General features: G+C 34.3%; 1 protein-coding gene across 9 annotated transcripts in view; it reads right to left on the reverse strand.

Moving 5' to 3' along the window:
• LOC123553970 (E3 ubiquitin-protein ligase RNF13-like) overlaps positions 1-18,221 on the reverse strand; it is a 54,202-nt gene extending 35,981 nt beyond the window's left edge. For 7 of the 9 annotated variants that reach the window (XM_045343767.2, XM_045343765.2, XM_045343763.2 and 4 more), the window contains exons 1-2: positions 18,108-18,221; positions 350-447 (exon numbers count right to left, since the gene is read on the reverse strand). In XM_045343767.2, coding sequence (XP_045199702.2) covers positions 350-424 — 75 coding nt within the window. In that variant the 5' untranslated portion in view covers positions 425-447; positions 18,108-18,221. Of the gene's footprint in view, positions 1-349; positions 448-17,918; positions 18,057-18,107 lie in introns of those variants that run through there. The other 2 variants (XM_053548625.1, XM_053548626.1) reach the window with 2 other exon arrangements.
• Positions 18,222-21,265: the final 3,044 nt, after the last annotated feature.

Consider the following 21,265-nt stretch of genomic DNA (forward strand, 5'->3'; position numbering starts at 1 on the left):
TGCAGGTTTGTATCAAATCAAACCATAAATGAAGTCTCTATATGGCTGCAAAAGCCAAAGTAGCAAATTTTACTCTGGAACCCATGATGGGATCTGGTCATTTTTAGAAAGGAACCGAAATATTATGCCAATACAAGTTGTGTGCAAGTCTGATTAAAACAGATTGCAAAATGTTGTCTCTATCGTGTTCACAAGAAACTGTGGACGGGCGATCACAAAAGCTCACCTTGTCACTACACGACAGGTGAGCTAAAAACTGGAAGATGAGCTGCTATCTATTTATCCTCCTCAAAAACTCAAGACTTTTACATTTAAATCTATTTTGATGTGCTTTCTGCCTTAGACTTACCACAACAACATTGGCTTTCACAACAGCATATAACATCACCACAAGGCCATAAACTTTCAGCAAACATGTTGTCATTTTGCTTGATTAACATCAAATACCTAAAACAGACAAAATACTTGTTCCATAGTTTCACTGGCTTTGCATAGTTAAACTCAATTTTCAACCATGTTTCTATAAATATCTTCTTTCAGATATAAAATATGCGATACCACTTTGGGCTACTCAATTTGAACAAGGCCAACAAATTCCCTCTTTGGTGTATTCAAACATATCCTAATTTTAAATTAGTTCTGTTTTAAAACATTCCAATCCCATACACAAACACTGTAAAAACATTTGTTTTGCCCACCACCAGATAAACAGATGTTAATGTGTAACGTCACGGCGATCTCTCCTATAGGGGATCTGCAAAATGCAGACCACAAAGAATATACTAGGTACTGGAAAATGCATACCACATACTAGAGTCATCATAATTATATTTAACAATTAGAGAGAACAAATTATTTATTGTTTATTTTCAAAATATGTGAAAATGTAATTAAAATATAGTTTAATGTTCTGCTGTTATAAAGAATTAATATTAAGGTGATAACTGAAAAAAAAAGAAGGTAAGTAATGAACATATTTATTTATTTCAGTCTCATGCATCTACAAAGATTGTGCACAAAAAGTTACTTTGATGTTACTTAATTGCTTTAATTAGTTATGTTTTATCAGGCTATTTATTTGTAGAATTACTAGTATTATAAAAGCAATTATAACATTTGCAATCCTAGCTAAAATTGCATCTCGTTAAAAAAAAAATCAAAGTTTGTTTGTTTGTATTCATTATATCATTTATCCTTTTCAGAATATATAACTGAGCCATGCCATGAGAAAACCAACATAGTGGCTTTGCAACCAGCATGGATCCTGACCAGACTGCGCCAACAGTTCTCTAATTCCAATAGGCTTTGAAAGCGAACAGCATGGATCCTGACCAGACTGCGCGGATGGGCAGGCTGGTCTGGATCCATGCTGGTCGCAAAGCCACTTTGTTGGTTTTCTCATGGCACGGCTCATTTTAATTGAGTGCTGATAACCGTTTGCTCATTATATTTGATTACTTAAATTTAATATTTAAATCAATAATAAATATTGTTGATATAAAGGAAATGGCAAAGGCATTAGCACAGTGCTCTTTGAAGCTGAATTCTGCAAATATTATTTTTGAAGAATCATTTGTTTGAAATTTGAAAATACATTATATTTCAGTATATTTTGTCTGAAGACACATCTTAGCATGGTTCAGCTCACAGATTTTATGAACTCAAAAGTAAACTGCAATTGTTAATCTATTTCATGGTTAACTGACAGGAACTGTGGTACATGTACTTAGTCTGCTCTTAATATATTTGCTTTAAATCTATTTATAAATTTGAGAAAAATACCAAAGTTTTAAAGCTGCATCAACATATTACAATGATTGCATTTATAATATTGACTGAACATATCATGATAAAATTTAATATTCAATTCAATATTTTATTTGGCATAAACAAATGAATGTTCATCGCCAATACAGTGAAAAGCATGAAATTAAATATAATGTATAAACACAATTGTATGTACAAAATATGCAGTTATTGCAACTTTACAACATAAAGGATAGACATGTACAATTCAAAATTATACAACATTATACATATCCAAATAATAATTTATATATGAAAAGCTTTCTATATTCTAGGGAAGCACTATCCTTATAGAATGTTAATAAATAAGGTACATGAAAAAAGGATTTGATCTTAAAAGGCTTAGGCTGATCAAATCATACATATTAATTGCATATGATTTATTTTTCTCCAATCAAAGAGTTCTGCTGTCATAAAATGTTCGTATAAACAAGATAAACGGATTATCTAATGTACTAATTGATTAGAGGTGCTATTTCTCATATATTCATATTGAATGTTTAATCCAGGGAGTTTACTGAATACTAGGATCACTCAAAAGGATTATTGATGTTTAATGACCATTATGTGTAATTAAAGAAATATTATTTTCATAATTTGTTGTTTGTACTGTAAATGCTTTAAAAGCCTTTTCATAATGTATTAATTTATCCCCTGTAACAATCAATAATTGTTGTTTTTTTCAATCAACACCTTTTGCAACTGATGACAGGATTAACAAGAGCTGTCCGTAAGACAGGGCGCTCGACTTTTCTCAGTGCTTGACTCTGAATTAGAGCTTTGCCAGTAAAAAAAATTCTAAGTTAAAAAGGGACATAACTCTGTCAAAATTCAAATCAGAGTTATGGGAATTGTGTCTCCTGGTGTAGACTTTGATAGTAAATAACTATTTTGAGTTTCAAGTCAAAAGCTTTAACAGTAACAGAGATATTTGACTTTTAACAAAAAATTCTAAGTTAAAAAGGGGCATAATTCTGTCAAAATTCAAACAGAGTTATGGATATTGTTTCTCCTGGTGTAGACTTTGATGGTAAATAAGTATTTTAAGTTTCAAGTCAAAAGCTTTGATAGTAACAGAGATATTTGACATTATCAAAAACTTTAACCAAAAATTCTAAGTTAAAATGGGGCATAATTCTGTCAAAAATCAAATCAGAGTTATGGGAATTGTGTCTCTTGGTGTAACCTTTTATGGTTTTTTTTAAATAAGTATTTTAAGTTTCAAGTCAATAGCTTTGATAGTATTAGAGATATTTGACTTTATCAAAAACTTTAACCAACGGCAACGCCGACACCGACGCCAGGTCGAGTGCAATAGCTCTACTTTTTCTTCGAAAAGTCGAGCTTAAAATATTGAACAAACAAAATATTGTTGTCACATCTTGATGTTTTAGTTCATAACAAGTATTAGAAAAAATATCAGTTTTGATACATTTGGCTATCCAGTTTAGTTATAAAAGAAATACACTAGTATTTTGTGAAAGTTTTACCTTTGTAGCTATATAATACAGCTATATTTATAAATTATAACATTTTGGGTACATTTTAACTTCTTAATTTGGGTACATTTTCACTTATTGACATATGTCTTAACTTTGATACTGTGGTAGGGATTCTATGACCCTTCAGTATATTTACCTGTGTAATAGCCTCATAAACTTTTTATGCACTTTTTATTTGGTTTTACTCAAACTTGTACAATATAGTATAGGAGTACACCCGGAGTACCCCAAGGTTCTGTTTTAGGCCCTCTTCTTTCTTAATCTATATAAATGACCTGCCTGAAAATCTAGCTTCACAGGTCTGGTTATTTGATGACGACACTACTGTTTACATCACCGTCAAAAACTCTTCCCATATCCTTCAACAAGACCTTAACAGGTTACAGGTCTGGGAGAGCAAATGGGACATGGAGTTCAACCCATCAAAATGCACAGTGATTAATATCACTAGGTCAAAAAACCCATTTAGGTCCAAATACTCACTCCATGGCCAAATCCTTGAAACAGTAAGTGATGCCAAATATTTTGGAGTCACTATCTCCTCAGACCAGACCTTAACTGGAACAAGCATGTTAACCAGGTCACCTCCAAATCAAGTCAAACCCTTAACTTCCTGAAAAGGAACATCCCCACTAATAACCCAAAAGTAAAAGAGTTTGCTTTCAAAAATCTAGTCAGACACCAACTTGAATACTCCAGCTCTGTTTGGAGTCCATATACCAAAGAAAACATCCATAAAATTGAAATGGTTCAGCGCAGGGCCGCGCGATGGGTTTCAAACGATTACTCCACATACAGCAGTGTCTCCCAAATGTTAAATAAACTGGGGTGGTGTTCGCTTGAACACAGAAGATCTGATGCCAGGTTTAATGTTCTACAAAATTGTTAATGGACTGGTTGCAGTGCCCATGCCCCCTTATGTTATACCCCCTACCCGCTTCACAAGACACATGCACCCCTTGTCTTACAAGCAGATCATTACACCCTGTAATTATTACAAATTCTCCTTCTTTCCAGCTACTATAGTCCTATGGAACTCTCTTCTGGCCGAGGTTGTGCAGGTCCCTACCCTGGAACAATTCAGACAGGGAGTCACCAAATGTTCTCACATGATATAATGTGAAGAATGCTGTTTTTAATCTCTTTTAACTGTTTATACTCTTCTTTTTAATAACACTGTCGTCTTAATTTTTCCAACACTTCACAAATACATTAGTATTGCTTTTACCCCCCTGTACATTCCTTCTTTTACATTTCTCACACAGACACGCACCTGCACGTAATCAGGGATATAAATTAACACTCGCCCAATGCGACCAGGTTTAAAGCTGGTCGAGTCAATTTTCCGCCCAGCTGGCGAATGGCTTTGGATTCTTCTAATGTCAATATTCTGGGTTTTCCGAGACTGTCTTATTAATATGCACTACGTCACTTAAATCGACCAATTAAAATTAACGATATATACTACAACCAATCGGCCAATGCAGATTATTTACTCCGTCACTAACAATGGCTGCGCCCATAGAAATACAGCACTAGAAAGTAGTTAATTGAAGGCTGTTAAAGAGTTTAGAACGACCTGTTGCGGCGACAAAAGGATAATATTATCAGGATAATGAAACATCCTAAAGGCAGGGTTCCTGCTGTCGGTCGCCAATGGCGCCAAATGCGCCAAAATGTAAATTCTGGCGCTAAAAATCTTCAATTGGCGAATTTCACTGGCGCCTTCAAGATAATCGTCGATCTGATCTTCTGATCTTTCTCAATGACGCAATAACTGATTATCCGATATTTAACACTACACGAAGAGAATACACAACATGTCAATATCGATTTACACCTCGGGGCATAATTTAAAACTTCGCCGAGTCACTAGAGTGTTCCTCCACGCAAGAACGATTATCAGTCAATCTGATTCGCCAAATTTAGCCCTGCCTACTTACACGAAAGCAAATGAAACGAAATATTAGCTGCGTGCTTCGTCTAATGCACCACCTTTTTTATGATGCAAAAAACGCAAGATAAATTTACAGGTTATTTTAATGACAATCTGATTCGCCGAAGTAATTGAGACCGAGAAAATGCCGAAATGCCGAAAATAATGACACGTCAAAACGCGATAAAAAGATACACATATTCTCCGATCGTAAATAGATAAATTTTGCACAAGCATTGTTAAATAAATCAACGCGTTCGTAAATTTCAGTTGCGGTCGTATAAATTCAATCGAAGAATTTTTGAGAGACAAATGTACCAAAGCAGTTCTTTTGGTTCTTTTACATGCCCAACGTAAAGCATTGATACACGGGGATAATTTAAAAAGCTCAACCCCAGAGCTTCAAAACAAAGAGCTAATAATACCTGTAGGTGGTATTTTCACTATACAATAGTATGTATGATTGGAAATAGAAATTTAGTTATATATATAATGAAACTTAAGCATTTTAAAAAGCTTTTCAAAAGATATAAAATAATATAAAACAACACTGTTTTTGATAAATGACCTAAATAAATTTTGAAATAAAAAGTTAAAAGAATAAAGAGATAAATATTCATGTTTTAAAAACATCTATTTAGTGAAAATGACCATTAAAGGGAGATAATGAAAATAGCAAACTATATAAAGAGATAATTTTATAGATTGAGCAATTACTTTTGTTTAGAAAATGTTCTTGAAAATGGTTGAGAAGATTAAAAACTATTTTTGATTCAATGTGATATTAGGATAAATATTCATGTTTTAAAAACATCTATTTAGTGAAAATATCCCTTAAAGGGAGATAATTAAAAAATGGCAAACTATATAAAGGGATAATTTTATAGATTGAGCAATTACTTTTGTTTAGAAAATGTCTTGAAAATGGTCGAGAAGATTAAAAACTATTTTTGATTCAATGTGATATTAGGATAGACTGGTTCAAGAGCAAATTGCATGGTTACTGTAAAGAATCAAATGAAAAAGAGATTGAACAAGAGCTGTCTCCATAGGATGACATATGCCCCCAATGGCACTTTGAATGAGTAGTTATGGCCGATGTTAGAGTTTAGGACCTTTGACCTACGGAGCTGGGTCTTGAGCGCGACACGTCGTCTTACTGTGTCACACATTCATGCGTAGTTATTTTAAAATCCATGCATGAATGACAAAGATATGGACCGGACACACCCATCAATGCACTATCATGAAAAATGACCTTTAACGTCTAAGTGTGACCTTGACCTTTGAGCTACGGACCTGGGTCTTGTGCACAACACGTCGTCTTACTGTGGTACACATTCATGCCAAGTTATTTGAAAATCCATCCATGGATGACAAAGATATGAACCGGACATGCCCATCAATGCACTATCCTTTAACGTCTAAGTGTGACCTTGACCTTTGAGCTACGGACCTGGGTCTTGCGCGCGACACGTCGTCTTACCGTGGTACACATTCATGCCAAGTAATTTGAAAATCCATCCATCGATGACAAAGATATGGACCGGACACGAAAATTGCGGACAGACTGACAGACCGACAGACGGTTCAAAAACTATATGCCTCCCTTCGGGGGCATAAAAAGAAAATGGTATGTCGCACATCACAGACTAGTGGCTCCAACTTGAGAGCCACTGGCGCAAACTTTTCCTGATTGGCGAATTTGTTGGCGCAAAGTGAAATTGACCCAGAGGAAACCCTGCTAAAGGCCAAAGCAGACTTTTAAAGAAAAATGGGCTGTTAACAGACCGTGACTGCTATGAACACCGACTGCAACATGGTTTGTACTTTTTGTACAAGTAATACTTTCGTGACTGGTTGGGAGTCCTGTAAACTCGACAATGTAACAAAATACTAGAATTCAGATGTCCATAAGCATACAGTTTCTATCAAAAATGCCCATAAAAAAACCTATATCCTCTAGTACTGTAAAAATCATTCAAACTTTAAACAAGAGATCACAGAGTGATCTTGGCGCCCACCAATGTGCCATTTTTGAGTGTTCCAAATTTCAAGACTTATTGACTAGCTCAAGGTCAAATTTCATTTCCGTACACAACACAAATCTATGCATGTGGTCCAAATTTGAAGCCTGTACCTTCAAAAATGTGAAAGTAGGTCACTAGGTCAATGTCAAGGTCAAAGTTTGTTTCGGTACACAAAACTATGCATGTGGTCCTAAATTTGAAGCCTGTAGCTACAGAAATGTGAAAGTAGGTCACTAGGTCAATCTTAAGGTCAAAGTTCATTTCGGTACACAAAACTATGCAAGTGGTCCAAATTTGAAGGCTGTAGCTTGAGAAATGTAAAAGTAGGTCACTAGGTCAAAATCCAGGTCAAATTTTACTTCGGAATACAAAACTATGCATGTGGTCCAAATTTGAAGCCTGTACCTTCAAAAATGTGAAAGTAGGTCACTAGGTCAATGTAAAGGTCAAAGTTTGTTTCGGTACACAAAACTATGCATGTGGTCCAAATTTGAAGGCTGTAGCTTGAGAAATGTAAAAGTAGGTCACTAGGTCAAAATCAAGGTCAAGTTTTATTTCGGTATACAAAACTATGCATGTGGTCCAAATTTGAAGCCTGTACCTTAAAAATGTGAAAGTAGGTCACTAGGTCAATGTAAAGGTCAAAGGTCATTTCAGTACACAAAACTATGCAAGTGGTCCAAATTTGAAGGCTGTAGCTTGAGAAATGTAAAAGTAGGTCACTAGGTCAAAATCAAGGTCAAATTTTATTTCAGAATACAAAACTATGCATGTGGTCCAAATTTTAAGCCTGTACCTTCAAAAATGTGAAAGTAGGTCACTAGGTCAATGTCAAGGTCAAAGTTTTTTTCGGTACACAAAACTATGCATGTAGTCCAAATTTGAAGGCTGTAGCTACAGAAATGTGAAAGTAGGTCACTAGGTCAAAATCAAGGTCAACTCATGTCAAGGTTCATCTTGCCACTCAAAAATATACATGTGGTCCAAGTTTGAATGTTGTAGTTACTGACAAGAACATTTTAAAAGCTTTTCCCTATATAAGTCTATATGAACCATGTGACCACCGGGGCGGGGCCATATTTAACCCTAGGAGGATAATTTGAACAAACTTGGTAAAGAACCACTAGATGATGCTACATTTCAAGTATCAAAGCCCTAGGCTTTGTGGTTTGGACAAGAAAATTTTCAAAGTTTTTCCCTATATAAGTCTATGTAAACCATATGACCCCCAGGGCGGGGCCATATTTGACCCTAGGGGTATAATTTGAATAATCTTAGTAGAAGACCACTAGATGATGTCACATACAAAATATCAAAGCCCTAGGCCCTGTGGTTTTGGACAAGAGGTTATTCAAAGTTTTTCCCTATATAAGTCTATATAAACCATGTGACCCCCAGGGCGGGGCCATATTTGACCCCAGAGAAATAATTTGAATCATCTTGGTAGAGGACCACTAGATGATGCTTCATACCAAATATCAAAGCCCTAGGCTCTGTGGTTTTGGACAAGAAGGTTTTCAAAGTTTTTCCCTATATAAATCTATATAAATTATAGAAATAAACAAAGGGCCATAACTCACTCATAAATTGTTGAACCAGTCTGATTTTCAGGGGGACACAACTAGGGTACCAATTCATCATTCTGACAAAGTTTGGTCAAAATCCCCCCAGTAGTTTCTGAGGAGATGCGATAACGAGAAATTGTTAACGGACGGACGGACGGACGGACGGAATGACGGACGGACGGACGGACCACGGACGCAGAGTGATTTTAATAGCCCACCATCTGATGATGGTGGGCTAATAAAATGCGTCCGTGTTTAAGAAGCTGTGTCCTATGTTTAGAACATATCATGCACTGGTTGATTACAACTTTCCTCTTTCAGTGTGAGTTTGATGAGTGATCTGTATTTAAGAACTTGTATTTTGGCAGAAAGCAAATTACAACTCTTAAGGAGGTAGGATACCTTGTTACAAGGGTAAATTCAAATTAGTTGAACCGCAGCATGTTTTTGTATTTCGTGTAATATGAAGTTTTAACTGCTACAATCTCAATTTCGTTTGTCTCTGTCCCTTCAAGTTCAGTTTTTATCCAGGTTTGAAGAACATGACCCTCCAAAGGTATTTCATATTGAAAGAAGAAGGAAAATACGGATATTTAACACTTTTCAGTGTATTTTAGTTTCATTGATATCCGTAGAAGTCTGCATAATTGATAATTTTACTGGTATGCACGTTATCTTTCTAACATAAGCTTAAAATGTATATGTCGCGGGGCTCGTGTTTCCATGGTAACGCATTTTCTCTCATTTTTAAACAACTATGTATAAAAATAGGGGTTTTCGACGGCTTCAGTGCCATTCTGTTAACGACCAACATGAAATATTTGGGTAATATTATAAGCAAAAATACCAAGCACTTTACATGGTACCCTATTTTTCTTAAATTTTAAAGTAACCATGGCAACAGAGATGTTTAAAATAGCTTATATCTTGCTGTTTGTCGTAATTTCTTTAAAAAAAAATATTGAATAAGATTATCTTTCTTGTTGATGTAGCTTTAAAACATATTATTTCTAACGTAGGTTACATTTTCGTGTTATTTGCATTTATTCAAACAAATTTCACAGCTTAGAATACGTACAGCAGTACCCCTCGTCTGCCATTTTTCATGGAAAAATCGTTCAGCGTGCTGCTATTATTCTCATGGATATTGTTGAAATGAAAATAAAAAGCCGAAGCTGTGTTTCTTAAATAGACCAGTGTCAACGCTTTTGAATTTTACATTTAGATACATAGGTCACGGGCTTCGTTTCCATGGTAACATCAATTCAATTCAAGAAACCACAATTTTCTACTGAAATTTGAACAATTTTAGATCTTAGTTTTAGTATGTAAGTAACAAATTATCAATGGAACCTGAAAAATAGGTATTACAAATCAAAATGCTAGACTTTTTATTTGAAAATGGCCGTAACAAGTAACCTTTCACCCAACTATATTCCAAATAACATTGGTTGCCATCATCCATTTTCTTACATTCCGCATAACATTTCAATATAACTACATAAAAGAAGCAAAATATTGATTATTATTCAGAGCAAAAGACTCATAAAAAATATTTCAGCAAATAATGGTTATTTGAAAATAGTTAAAATAAAGAAAATGTACAGAATTACGTACTTTCACGATAAAAGCTATTAATTTTGCGCGGTAACTGACACGTAACGTCATGACGCCAATGACGTCATTTTAAGGCAACATTGTTTTGAAGCGTTTCTGCGGCAATTTATTCATTATTTCTGCATTATTAAACCATAAAGCATCAGACCGAAGACAAGTTCATGATTGGTTTTCAGAAGAATGAATATACAAACACATTTAGTTTGTCGTAAACGTCGTCGTATATCGTCACGTTAGCTTCCGGTTGGACATGCGCACATACAAATATGAAGGTAACCTACCTCCTTAATATGAACTTAGGTGCTACCTAGAAGGCAGAGCTCCCTTGGAAAATCACCAGTGCCCCTTGAAAATTAAAGGAGTGCTGCTGGAATGATCTGGAATTATGGATTCATTTTAGGAAGTTTATGTTCTTTAAGATCTACTAAAATTTTCATGAATTAATGATAATTCATGATTTCTGAATGAATGTCTTAGAATGCATTAAGATTAAATCTAACGAAAGTTACAGTTCTTTTTTAGAAAGAAGAATGTGTCCAACTTTAAGGCAAAATACTGCTATGATAGACCTCTGGTATGGGATAATGAAAATCATTTACATGTACAAAGCTTGTTTAAAAACCAAAAGACTAGCTTTGTACATGTAAATGATGAGAATTTTACCCAGAGAAAATCACTTTTTTGCCGAAATTCTCGAAAACTTCTGTTTTATTTACTGAACTGCGAAGTTAACAGTCTATGACATTTTTATGGTTAATCTTTTAGCACAACTGGTATAGAATAGGAATGGTAGTTACTAGTAGGCGCCTTTTTGATGTTTATTGATAATTCATAGTCAATAGTTTTTTCCCTAGTAAAAAACTTTGGTCAGTGATTTTTAAGCTTGTGGATGAAATATATGTTAACAGGGAGAAGAGCATTTTGTGCTTTTCACAGTTCAATGCCTGTAAATTTTGATCCAAAAACCTTTTTTAAAAAGAACGTTTTATCTACTGACTACTGTACAGACAGTACTACATTGGAACCTGACATCACTAACAAAACACTTGTTAAATTTCACATGAATGACTTTTTTTTTTTTTACAATACTTTGAAAATACTTTCCATAATAAATAAAAAAAAAAACTGAAATAAAAAAGAAATTTAAAAAAAAAAGACGCTTCTGGTGAGGATCGAACTCCGGACCTTTGGACTTCAACGGGACCTCGCTAACCACTGCACCAATGTGGAAGTATGACGTCATCAACACAAATATTTATGTATATATAATAAATTTCAGTTGTGGCAGCGTGACGAAAATCGTTTCGCATTGAAAATATTGTATTTTACCAGAGCTCTAGATAAGCTGCGTATTTGCGTATTTACGCAATTAAAACTGCAGAAAACCCAATTGAATTCATACAGTGTGCATACTGAAACGCAAGTAAAATTCCTAATACCCAATTCCTAAAAAATAGCTTGCGTATCGCATTTTCCTTATAACTAGAACGGGTACGGGACTTTAACGCTAGATTTGACTGACTGGTTATACGTTACCGCAGAACAGGTTGCAATTTATCAGAAAAATCACAGGACCATTCTTTCAGCTGATCGGTGTTATTTGGACGCTTTGTAAACAATTTTACGCCGATAAAATGTAAAGAGGTTACAGGAAAAAAAATTGTTGCAGCACAAACAAACAAATTAGTGGGATATTTTGCTGTTCAACAATCACAGTTATCTGTTTGTGACGATGTAGTGTCACCAATACTGGATGACATCTTTTGGAAGAATGCATATTGCATATTGCAGTGACCACATCGTTCGGGATATTGTGCATGAACTGATCTCTGACTACATTAAAAGTGAAAAAGAAAACAACAGTATGAAACATTCATTACAATTTTAAATACATTTTTGTATTAAACATTGAAGGGCGCCATTAAAATACTTAGTCAGTCCTGTTTAATGATATATACCATGTATACTGTAAGCAAAAAATACTCAATTGTTAGTGCGAGATTGGTAAAATACCCAACTGGTTTTAGCAAATACCCAATTACTTCTGAAAAGGCTGGGTAATGATATTTTTTTTACCCAATTCAAATTTCCAATACCCAATTCAGACAAAAAGTGATGGGTAAATACCCAATTGCACCAAAAGCTTATCTGGAGCTCTGATTTTACCTTTCTTTCTTCATAGAAAATGTATTTAGCACTAAATTCTTATTATCAGGCGCTCATTTACATTTTTATTCAACGTTCAAAGCAGTAAGCGAAACGCTTTTGTCAACCGTAAACAGCAAGCGTCTACTGGCGTCTTACTGACTAATTACTATGAGCATTGCGTACTGGAAGAAACCCGAACAACACCGATTCCAAAAACTTACCACGAATTTTCAACTCGATAGTAATTCTATACACAGTTTTATTCATTTTCTTTTTCACACGTCTAACCGTAATGCGATGCTGTTGGCGCCGCCGGTAGCTCTGCTATTATTAAGTATGTAGATCTAAACCACTGTTAGTATATTTTTCCGCTAATAATAGCTGGGCCCCTAACTTTTAGGCTGGGCCCCTAGAATTTGCCTGTTAGGAGCCCAGATGGCTAACAGGGTCTGAGTGTTAATTTTTATATCCCTGGTAATACTCAGAAAGAGGGCATGGCAGTATAAATAGATAGATAGATAGGTGAGAATCTAATACATAAAAAATTACATATTTAAAACTTGACAGACCGATTTATCTAATCTAATTCAACTGTCCCATCAACTGATGATCTTTCTAATTATAAAAATAATGCGTTTTAAGAAGGCAAGTGCATTAAGTATTATCTGTCATGAAAATTTTACCTTTTACACTATTAAATCCCTAAATACAGCCACTAAAAAGACACATTTTTATACCCTTAAATGTTTTTTAGAAGTCCAAATTTCCTTCGTCTGCTTTGTAAATACATTTTATCAATGGATGTCACATGGCACAAGTTCAGTCAAGTTGTGATGAATAACGGCAGGGCTCTCATTTGCTTTTTGGGACTGGGGCCAGGGTCCATGCAAGGGGGGAATTTCGCATGATTTTTCAAAAAAATTCTTTTGAGGGGGAATTTCAAACGCGAAAAGAAATTCATACTAAGAAGGCAAGTGCATTAAATATTATCTGTCATGAAAATTTTACCTTTTACGCTAATTGCCTGCTGCACAGTAAATGGGCCAATTTTTTCAAAAAAACATGAATACATAATCAACCCAAAAAAAATTGAAAGCTATTTTATGGCTGAAAATAGGCTGTTTTTTCATGTAATGCGTTAGCATTGATTCACACTTTTCAAAAAAGCTACGTATTTTAAATAACAATATAAGTTTGATTTGAATACTTTAAACAGATTATTTTATTACCTTAAAATGATGTAACATGATGATCACTGAAGTGTTAATTTATGAATATGATAATAAAGTGACTCGTGTAACACCACTGTTTTAACAAAAATGCTAATTTGAATTGAACATAAATGTCTTAATTTTACTATTCAAAATAATTTTCTTGCTCACTGTCTACTATGTATTGTAGATTGAAAATGCCTGCACGCGTATCAATAGACATTTTAGTTAAAAGTCCATTTTACCACCCAAAAACCATTTGCGTGAAAAAAGTGTAGTCCTCCCTCTATTATTTGCAATTGAATATGAATATGATTTTATTACTTTATATATGCTAATGATACCTATCATGAAAATGAAAATAATAGATCTGCAGCCTTGCTGGCAAAAAATGATGAAATATCAAAAGTATGTGTAACGTCCGTCCCTGTAACGTCGTCCCCTATAATGCTTTCTTAATTTTGTACAAAATGCAGTGTTAATGTTTTGATGGTAATATCTGATACTATTATTCACAAGAGTATGTAAAAGTATGAAATTATCAAAACATGTTGAACAATTTTTTTTCCTACTTTTGAGTATTTTAAATTGAAAACTAGAAAAAGACCTGAAAATTGGAGCAAAAATCTTTGTTTTTATGCTATGTGAGGAAATTGTAAATGAAATTAACTCCTGTTTGATAGGAATGCATCAATAAGTGAATATATATAAAAAATTCATTTAGATTTATATGTGTTGTATCATCTTCATCTGAAAAACAGTGGACGACGTTACAGAAAAGGGACTGATGTTACAAAAAATTGTGATAACTGAATATTTCTTATATCTGATTTTGTTATCATCAGTACACTTTTTGTGTTTAATTTGATAAAAAGATGCTGTGTTTAAATCATTCCCAATAAATACATTTATTTACAAATATGAGGACATTATTCAAAAGAATAATAATGTCACATGAACGAGACCTGCTGGTACAACAGTTGGCTATTAAAAAAACTGAGAAAAATAGACAAAACTGATAAAATGGATCCACTTAACTGTGTCAGTTTATTACTGTATTATACCATGATCTGTAAGATTTAAAAAACACTTACTCTTATACGAGTCTTGTATAACACATACTTTGGGAAAACTAAGCGTATACAAGGTGCCATAAAATCTGTGTACCTGTATATACATTTTCTGGATCCATACCTAGTCTTTGTAAAAAACATGACTATCTTAATGAAACTTTTTTATACAAAGTGATTTCTTTTGAAAACTGAGAATGTGGAGAGCTTGTGTCTATATCAGATTAGGAGTGGACTAAATGTGTGAAATTCATTATTAGTTAACATTATTTTATGATCCTGGCTCATGCCAGATTGATAGCCACTTAAACGGTTTGTAGTTAAATCACATCACTTTGAAAATTTAGCTATCATGCAACAAACAGGATTACTACCACTTTCGATTCCTATTGTTTTAAAAAAAATCTGATCTTAAGATACTGATCAAAGATTTTTTAAAAACTGAGAAAACGACTTTGCATATAATTGGTTTTGGGCAATCTTGAATTTTTAGTCAACTATTTACACCAGTGCTCACATGAGATCCTACCGTTGTAGACCTAATTGGAATACAAAACACTCTACAAATACGGATATTCTACGATAATGATGTTAATGCATGCAAGATTAATAATTCCAACAAGTGATCCTGATTTACACTATTAAAAAGTATTTATTCATATTCCCTTGGTAATGGATCCATAACTGATCAACCCAATCTATAAATGAATTCACACTAGTTTATAAATATATTCAGGGATTTTTCTTAATCTATGTATATATGATTTTAGCCGTTCTGTGAAATTCAAAATGAACAAAATGATCCTCCTCACCCAGTTAAAAAAGTGTTTGATGTCAGGGCTTTATCCCCTTCTTGTGCTGAGATGATGATTACTGTCACTTTCTTAAAAGTGTATGATATTATATGATACATATCATTTACATGTTCATGAAAAGAAATAACTTAATACGTTTTCTCATTTTGTTCTGTTTCGTTTTGTTTTATGCTTCAACATAGTTTTTGCAAAAAAAAATTGTTAGAAATTATGGTGAATTTGTAACGTCCATCCTAATTTACTTAACTCTAGCAGTAAGATGTACCATTACCACACACATATCTTTTATTGAATGACATTAGCATAATAATGAAAATTTAGAAACACCTTTCATTAAGTCAGTGAATACATAGGATGAACACTAACAATTTCCTGATTAAAAAATACTGTTTTCTTTTTCTCTCCATATTTTAAAACTCTAATTCAGCATGATAATTTCTTTTTATTTTATTACTTTGTATCATTTTTCATTCATCTAGATAGGTTTAACATTAACAGAATCTGTATTTATTCAGTAAAGCAACATTAAAGCTTGAAAAACAAACGTATATAATTAGTGTAACGTCCGTCCCCACATAATGTAACGTCCGTCCCCCTTTACCATCAGTTTCTCTTTACTAGTTTTGAAGCCTAAATAAAAAAGAAATATACAAAAAACTGAATTGTTTAATAACTTATGTTCTTGTGTCTTTATTTAAAAGGTTGTTATCCAATTAAGTGTAATATTATAAATGGTAACAGGAAAAATATGAGTATGGCTGTTTTTTTCCTTCTCTGCTTCGACAGGTAAAATAACAAAAAAAAATTTTTTTTTCAATTTTTGGCAAATTTTTTATAAGTTTCTTGTAGAGATATACTGGTTTATTGATTTGGTGAATTTTCTCATCTAAATGACAGTAAACAGCTTCAGAAACAAGCTTTTTACACTGCCATGTAACGTCCGTCCCCTTGCCCAACCACTGATAGAAAATGATGTATAAAAACAAAAATCAGCAAAAAGTTATCTATTATTTTACTTTTTCATGAAGTTAAAACATACAACTTCATGAAAAAGGCTTAACAGGTAAGAAATCTTTAACTTTAATTTTTGACTTTGATGCTAACACATTTGGCCCATTTACTGTGCAGCAGGCACCATCCCTAAATACAGCCACTAAAAAGACACATTTTTATACTCTAAAATGTTTTTTTAGAAGTCCAAATTTCCTTCGTCTGTTTTGTTTACATTTTATCAATGGATGTCACGTGGCACAAGTTCAGTCAAGTTGTGATGAATAACGGCAGGGCTCTCGTTTGCTTTTTGGGACTGGGGCCTGGGTCCATGCAAGGGGGGAATTTCGCATAATTTTTCCAAAAACATTCTTTTGAGGGGGAATTTCAAACGTGAAAACAAATATAAACATTCTTTTCAACTTTACTGACCCAAACCTGAATTCTGTTAATTATAAACTCTGCTGTATGAATTCTGCCAAATATAAACAACCTTATTCAGACATACACTTTGTATTTTCTCTGGCCACTTTTGGAACAATAAATTTTAAGCAGCAATCACTGCAAGCTTAGCTGAGTTGCTTGAGGAATTTTGATAAGGAAACAACATTGAGGGAGGCTTTGCCAATTCGAACGAAGCCCGAAGCACATAACAAAGTTTTTATGTACTATACCTTACAATTTTCCGCTTTCAAACTTCTGACAATCTCAGCACAAGTAATATGCTACAGTCTCGCAGTCCAGGAGCTCAAGTATGGATGACAAAAGTACAAACCCATGATATGGATCGATAGACTCGCTGCATGACTAGAGAACTAAAGGGGATTCTACTTCCTCACTGTGCATCTTGAAAATATATTTTGTTGGGATTAATAATGTTAATTTTGTTACGTAGTAACTTAAACAAAACTTGAAAATTGAAGCACTGAATGATTTGACCTTAGTCACATGATCAGCAGATGCTGGATGTCTACCGAATCAGTTTGCGATGACACATATATTTACACAACTGTTCGATGATCCGTAGATAACAAATCGAATCGAATATTGAAGCATGTGGAAGATTATCAGAGTAAACATTCTATGAACTTATTATGAGTTGCGCTGATTAAATAACTCCGCATCAGGTACGCAGAATAATTATACAAATACATGTATTATTTACAATTGCATTTCTTACCTGTGTTATGACAGTTTCAGAATTCTATTGGTCTGCGTTTTCCAATACCTAGTATATTCTTTGTGGTCTGTATTTTGCAGATCCCCTATAAAACTCTACTGCCTGGTCTGCACTCCTCTTTCCCTTTGTGGTCTGCGTTTTACACCTTCCCCTTTTAACACCCATCACATGATTGTCAACAAAATTTAATCAAGAAAGTCAGAAAGAAATGCCCATGTTATCAACTATTGTCTTTACCTTAATCCAATAACTTTTCTTACACTATTATGTTTTGTTTTTATTTTTTTGTCATAGGTTAACAAAATGGCGTCTTGTGATTCAAACGGTGCGTGCATAGGAAAAATACATTGTGAAAATAAATAATTAAGGCAGGTTGTAATACCCTAAATAGATCTACTATTTCATTATTCTAACGTTTAGATCTGGTTCACAGATGCTCATATATGAGTCATTATATATTTTCGCAACATTTAATCTCAAAACAGCTAAAACATATGACATTTAAATCTGCTTTGGGTGAAAATATTTGACTAATTTAGTATGTGATATACTGATGCACTTTTTTGTACCTTATTAACGTTATTTAATAACATATATTTTTGTACGTTTATGCATGTAAAATTGGCATTTTTCGCTGTCCCCAGGTAATTTTGTAGATGTTTCAACGCTAATACTTCAAAAAATCCCTGGTGGACATCTAGTGAAGGTGCGGGATGACTGTACATGCGCGGGGCCAGGTGCTCCCGAGTGTGTTGCTAAAATCCCGAACATGTGTGTGTCGTTAAAATCCTGAACATATATATACACTGTACACTATTTCTAGTCCACTTTACACCCTCACAGTTGGCTGGGCAGCGGCTTTGAAACCATCCAGAGTATCCAACTGTAGCACTGTCTGTGGTAGCTACTAGGCTATTCCACAGGACGACCACCCGTGGGAAGAATGAGTGTTGATAAACGTTGATCTTACATTGATATGTTATAAATTTCATGGCGTGTCTAGACGATGGAGTAGGAAAATAAGATGATGGTACCGCCATTAAATTGTTCACAACCTTATACATAAGAATAAAGTCAGATGATTGCCTTCTGGCTTGTAAGGTTGGCCAGTTCAAATGTTGTATCATAGAAATAACACTACCAGGGTTTTGTTAATTAAAAGGTTTATTCAATACGAATCTAACTGCACTTCGCTATATTTGTTCAACTTTCTTCACTTCCGTTGATTGATGAGTATTCCAAATAGTTGAGCTATATTCCAACTTCGGACGAACTAGAGTTTGATATACACGTTCTTTTACAGTTCTGGGACAGTGTTTAAGATTACGTTTTAAAAAAAACCAGGGCCTGAGATGCTTTTGACGTTATGTTATCTATATGGGAGTTTATTTCATGTTTTCAGAAAGTTCAACTCCAAGATAAGGATGATGTTTCACAACTTCTATAAGACTTTCCCTTTCAAGATTTAATATTCTATGCTTTATATCTTTTAGTAGTTAAGTTCATGATGGCGCATTTATCCACAGTAAATTCCATTTGCCAGATTTTACTCCATTTAACAAGTTTATCTAAATCATTTTGTAATATGTTATGGTCTTCCACCGTTCTAAGAGCACGATAAATAACACAGTCGTCAGCAAAAAGACGTATAGTTGATGAAATATTGGAAGAAATGTCGTTTATGAACAAAAGGAACATCGTTGGGCCAAGCACTGTGCCTTGCGGTACACCGGATGTGACTTGTGAAGAACTAGATGTTTCACTGTCTATATCAACCTGTTGTTGGCGTCCCCGAAAAAATTCTTCACCCAAAAATTCTTGCCATAATAAGAAATCTTCTCGGATAATCGCCTGTCTGTGACCTTGTCGAAGGCTTTTGCAAAATCTAATATCGACATTTCCACCTGCAGGCCTTCATTAATATACTTCGTGATATCATTTGTTGTAATAGTTGAGTTTCGCAGGACCTATGAGATCTAAAACTATGTTAATTTTCATGTAGAATATTATTACTGTCCAGATGATTCATTATCTGTGAAACTACTATATGTTCTAACATTTTAGACATTAACAAAATTATTTGCATTAAATAATGACGTTCAGGGATATAAATTAGATTAAAACTAGCCAAGTCATATGCAACAACCGTGTTTTAAGCTGGATGAGTCTATCTGCCTTACTGACATTTTTTAATGTATTGATCAGGTCGGCATTATGTCACTTCCGTAGCAACCGATTTTCATGCGATATATTGCGGAGGTGGAAGTAGAACCTAGCGACCCGTAGCGATTATACTAGCAGTATGGGTTGTGATGCTTTTCCCATCTGCGGTCACTATGGTATATATTTTAAAAGTTTTTGCCAGATAATACAGGATATTATTAATTTATTAGCGTGTTAAAACGGTCTGGTAGACGCGACATGTTATGTATTGTAAGTTAATCAGCGTTTCCGGATAATGTATTCCTAGTTTCCAATTTTATTGAACATTTTCTCAGTTTGCAAGTATACATACAAATATATGTGAAAAATACATCCTTTAACGAAAATATTAGATATTGTCATGCAAATATGAGGGCAACACGAGAAATATATCACATCAAATACCCGATAACATGATATTATTTTTAGCTCACCAGAGCGCGAAGTGTTCAAGGTAAGCTATTGTGACTGGTCATTCTCCGGCGTCCGGCGTCGTGCGGTGTGCGTCGTCCGTCGTCAGTCGTCCGTCGTGCGTCGTCCGTCAATATTTGCCTTGTTAACACTCTAGAGGCCACATTTGTGACCCAATCTTTATGAAAGTTGGTCAGAATGTTTGTCTTGATGATCTCTAGGTCAAGTCCGAAATTAAGTCATGTGAGTCATAAACTAAATCACTAGGCCAGATCAAAGAAAAATCTTGTTAACACTCTAGAGTCCGCAGTTTAAGTTTGAAACTCGTGAGAACTGGTCAGACTGTTTGTTTTGATGACTTCCAGGTCAAGTTTGAATCTGGGTTATGTGGGGTCAAAAACTAGGTCACCCGGTCAAATCAAAGGAAAAGCTTGTTAACACTCTAGAGGCCACATTTATGACCCTATCTTCGTGAAATTTAATCAGAATGTTTGTCTTGATGATTTCTAAGTCAAGTTTGAAACTGGGTTATGTGGGGTAAAAAACTAGGTCACTAGGCCAGATCAAAGGAAAATATTGTTAACATTGTCAAATGTTGAGAATTGGTCAGAATGTTTGTCTTGATGATCTCTAGGTCAAGTCCGAAATTAAGTCATGTGAGTCATAAACTAAATCACTAGGCCAGATCAAAGAAAAATCTTGTTAACACTCTAGAGTCCGCAGTTTAAGTTTGAAACTCGTGAGAACTGGTCAGACTGTTTGTTTTGATGACTTCCAGGTCA

This window comes from Mercenaria mercenaria, chromosome 7 (genome assembly GCF_021730395.1).
Source record: "Mercenaria mercenaria strain notata chromosome 7, MADL_Memer_1, whole genome shotgun sequence".
NCBI lineage: Eukaryota > Metazoa > Mollusca > Bivalvia > Venerida > Veneridae > Mercenaria > Mercenaria mercenaria.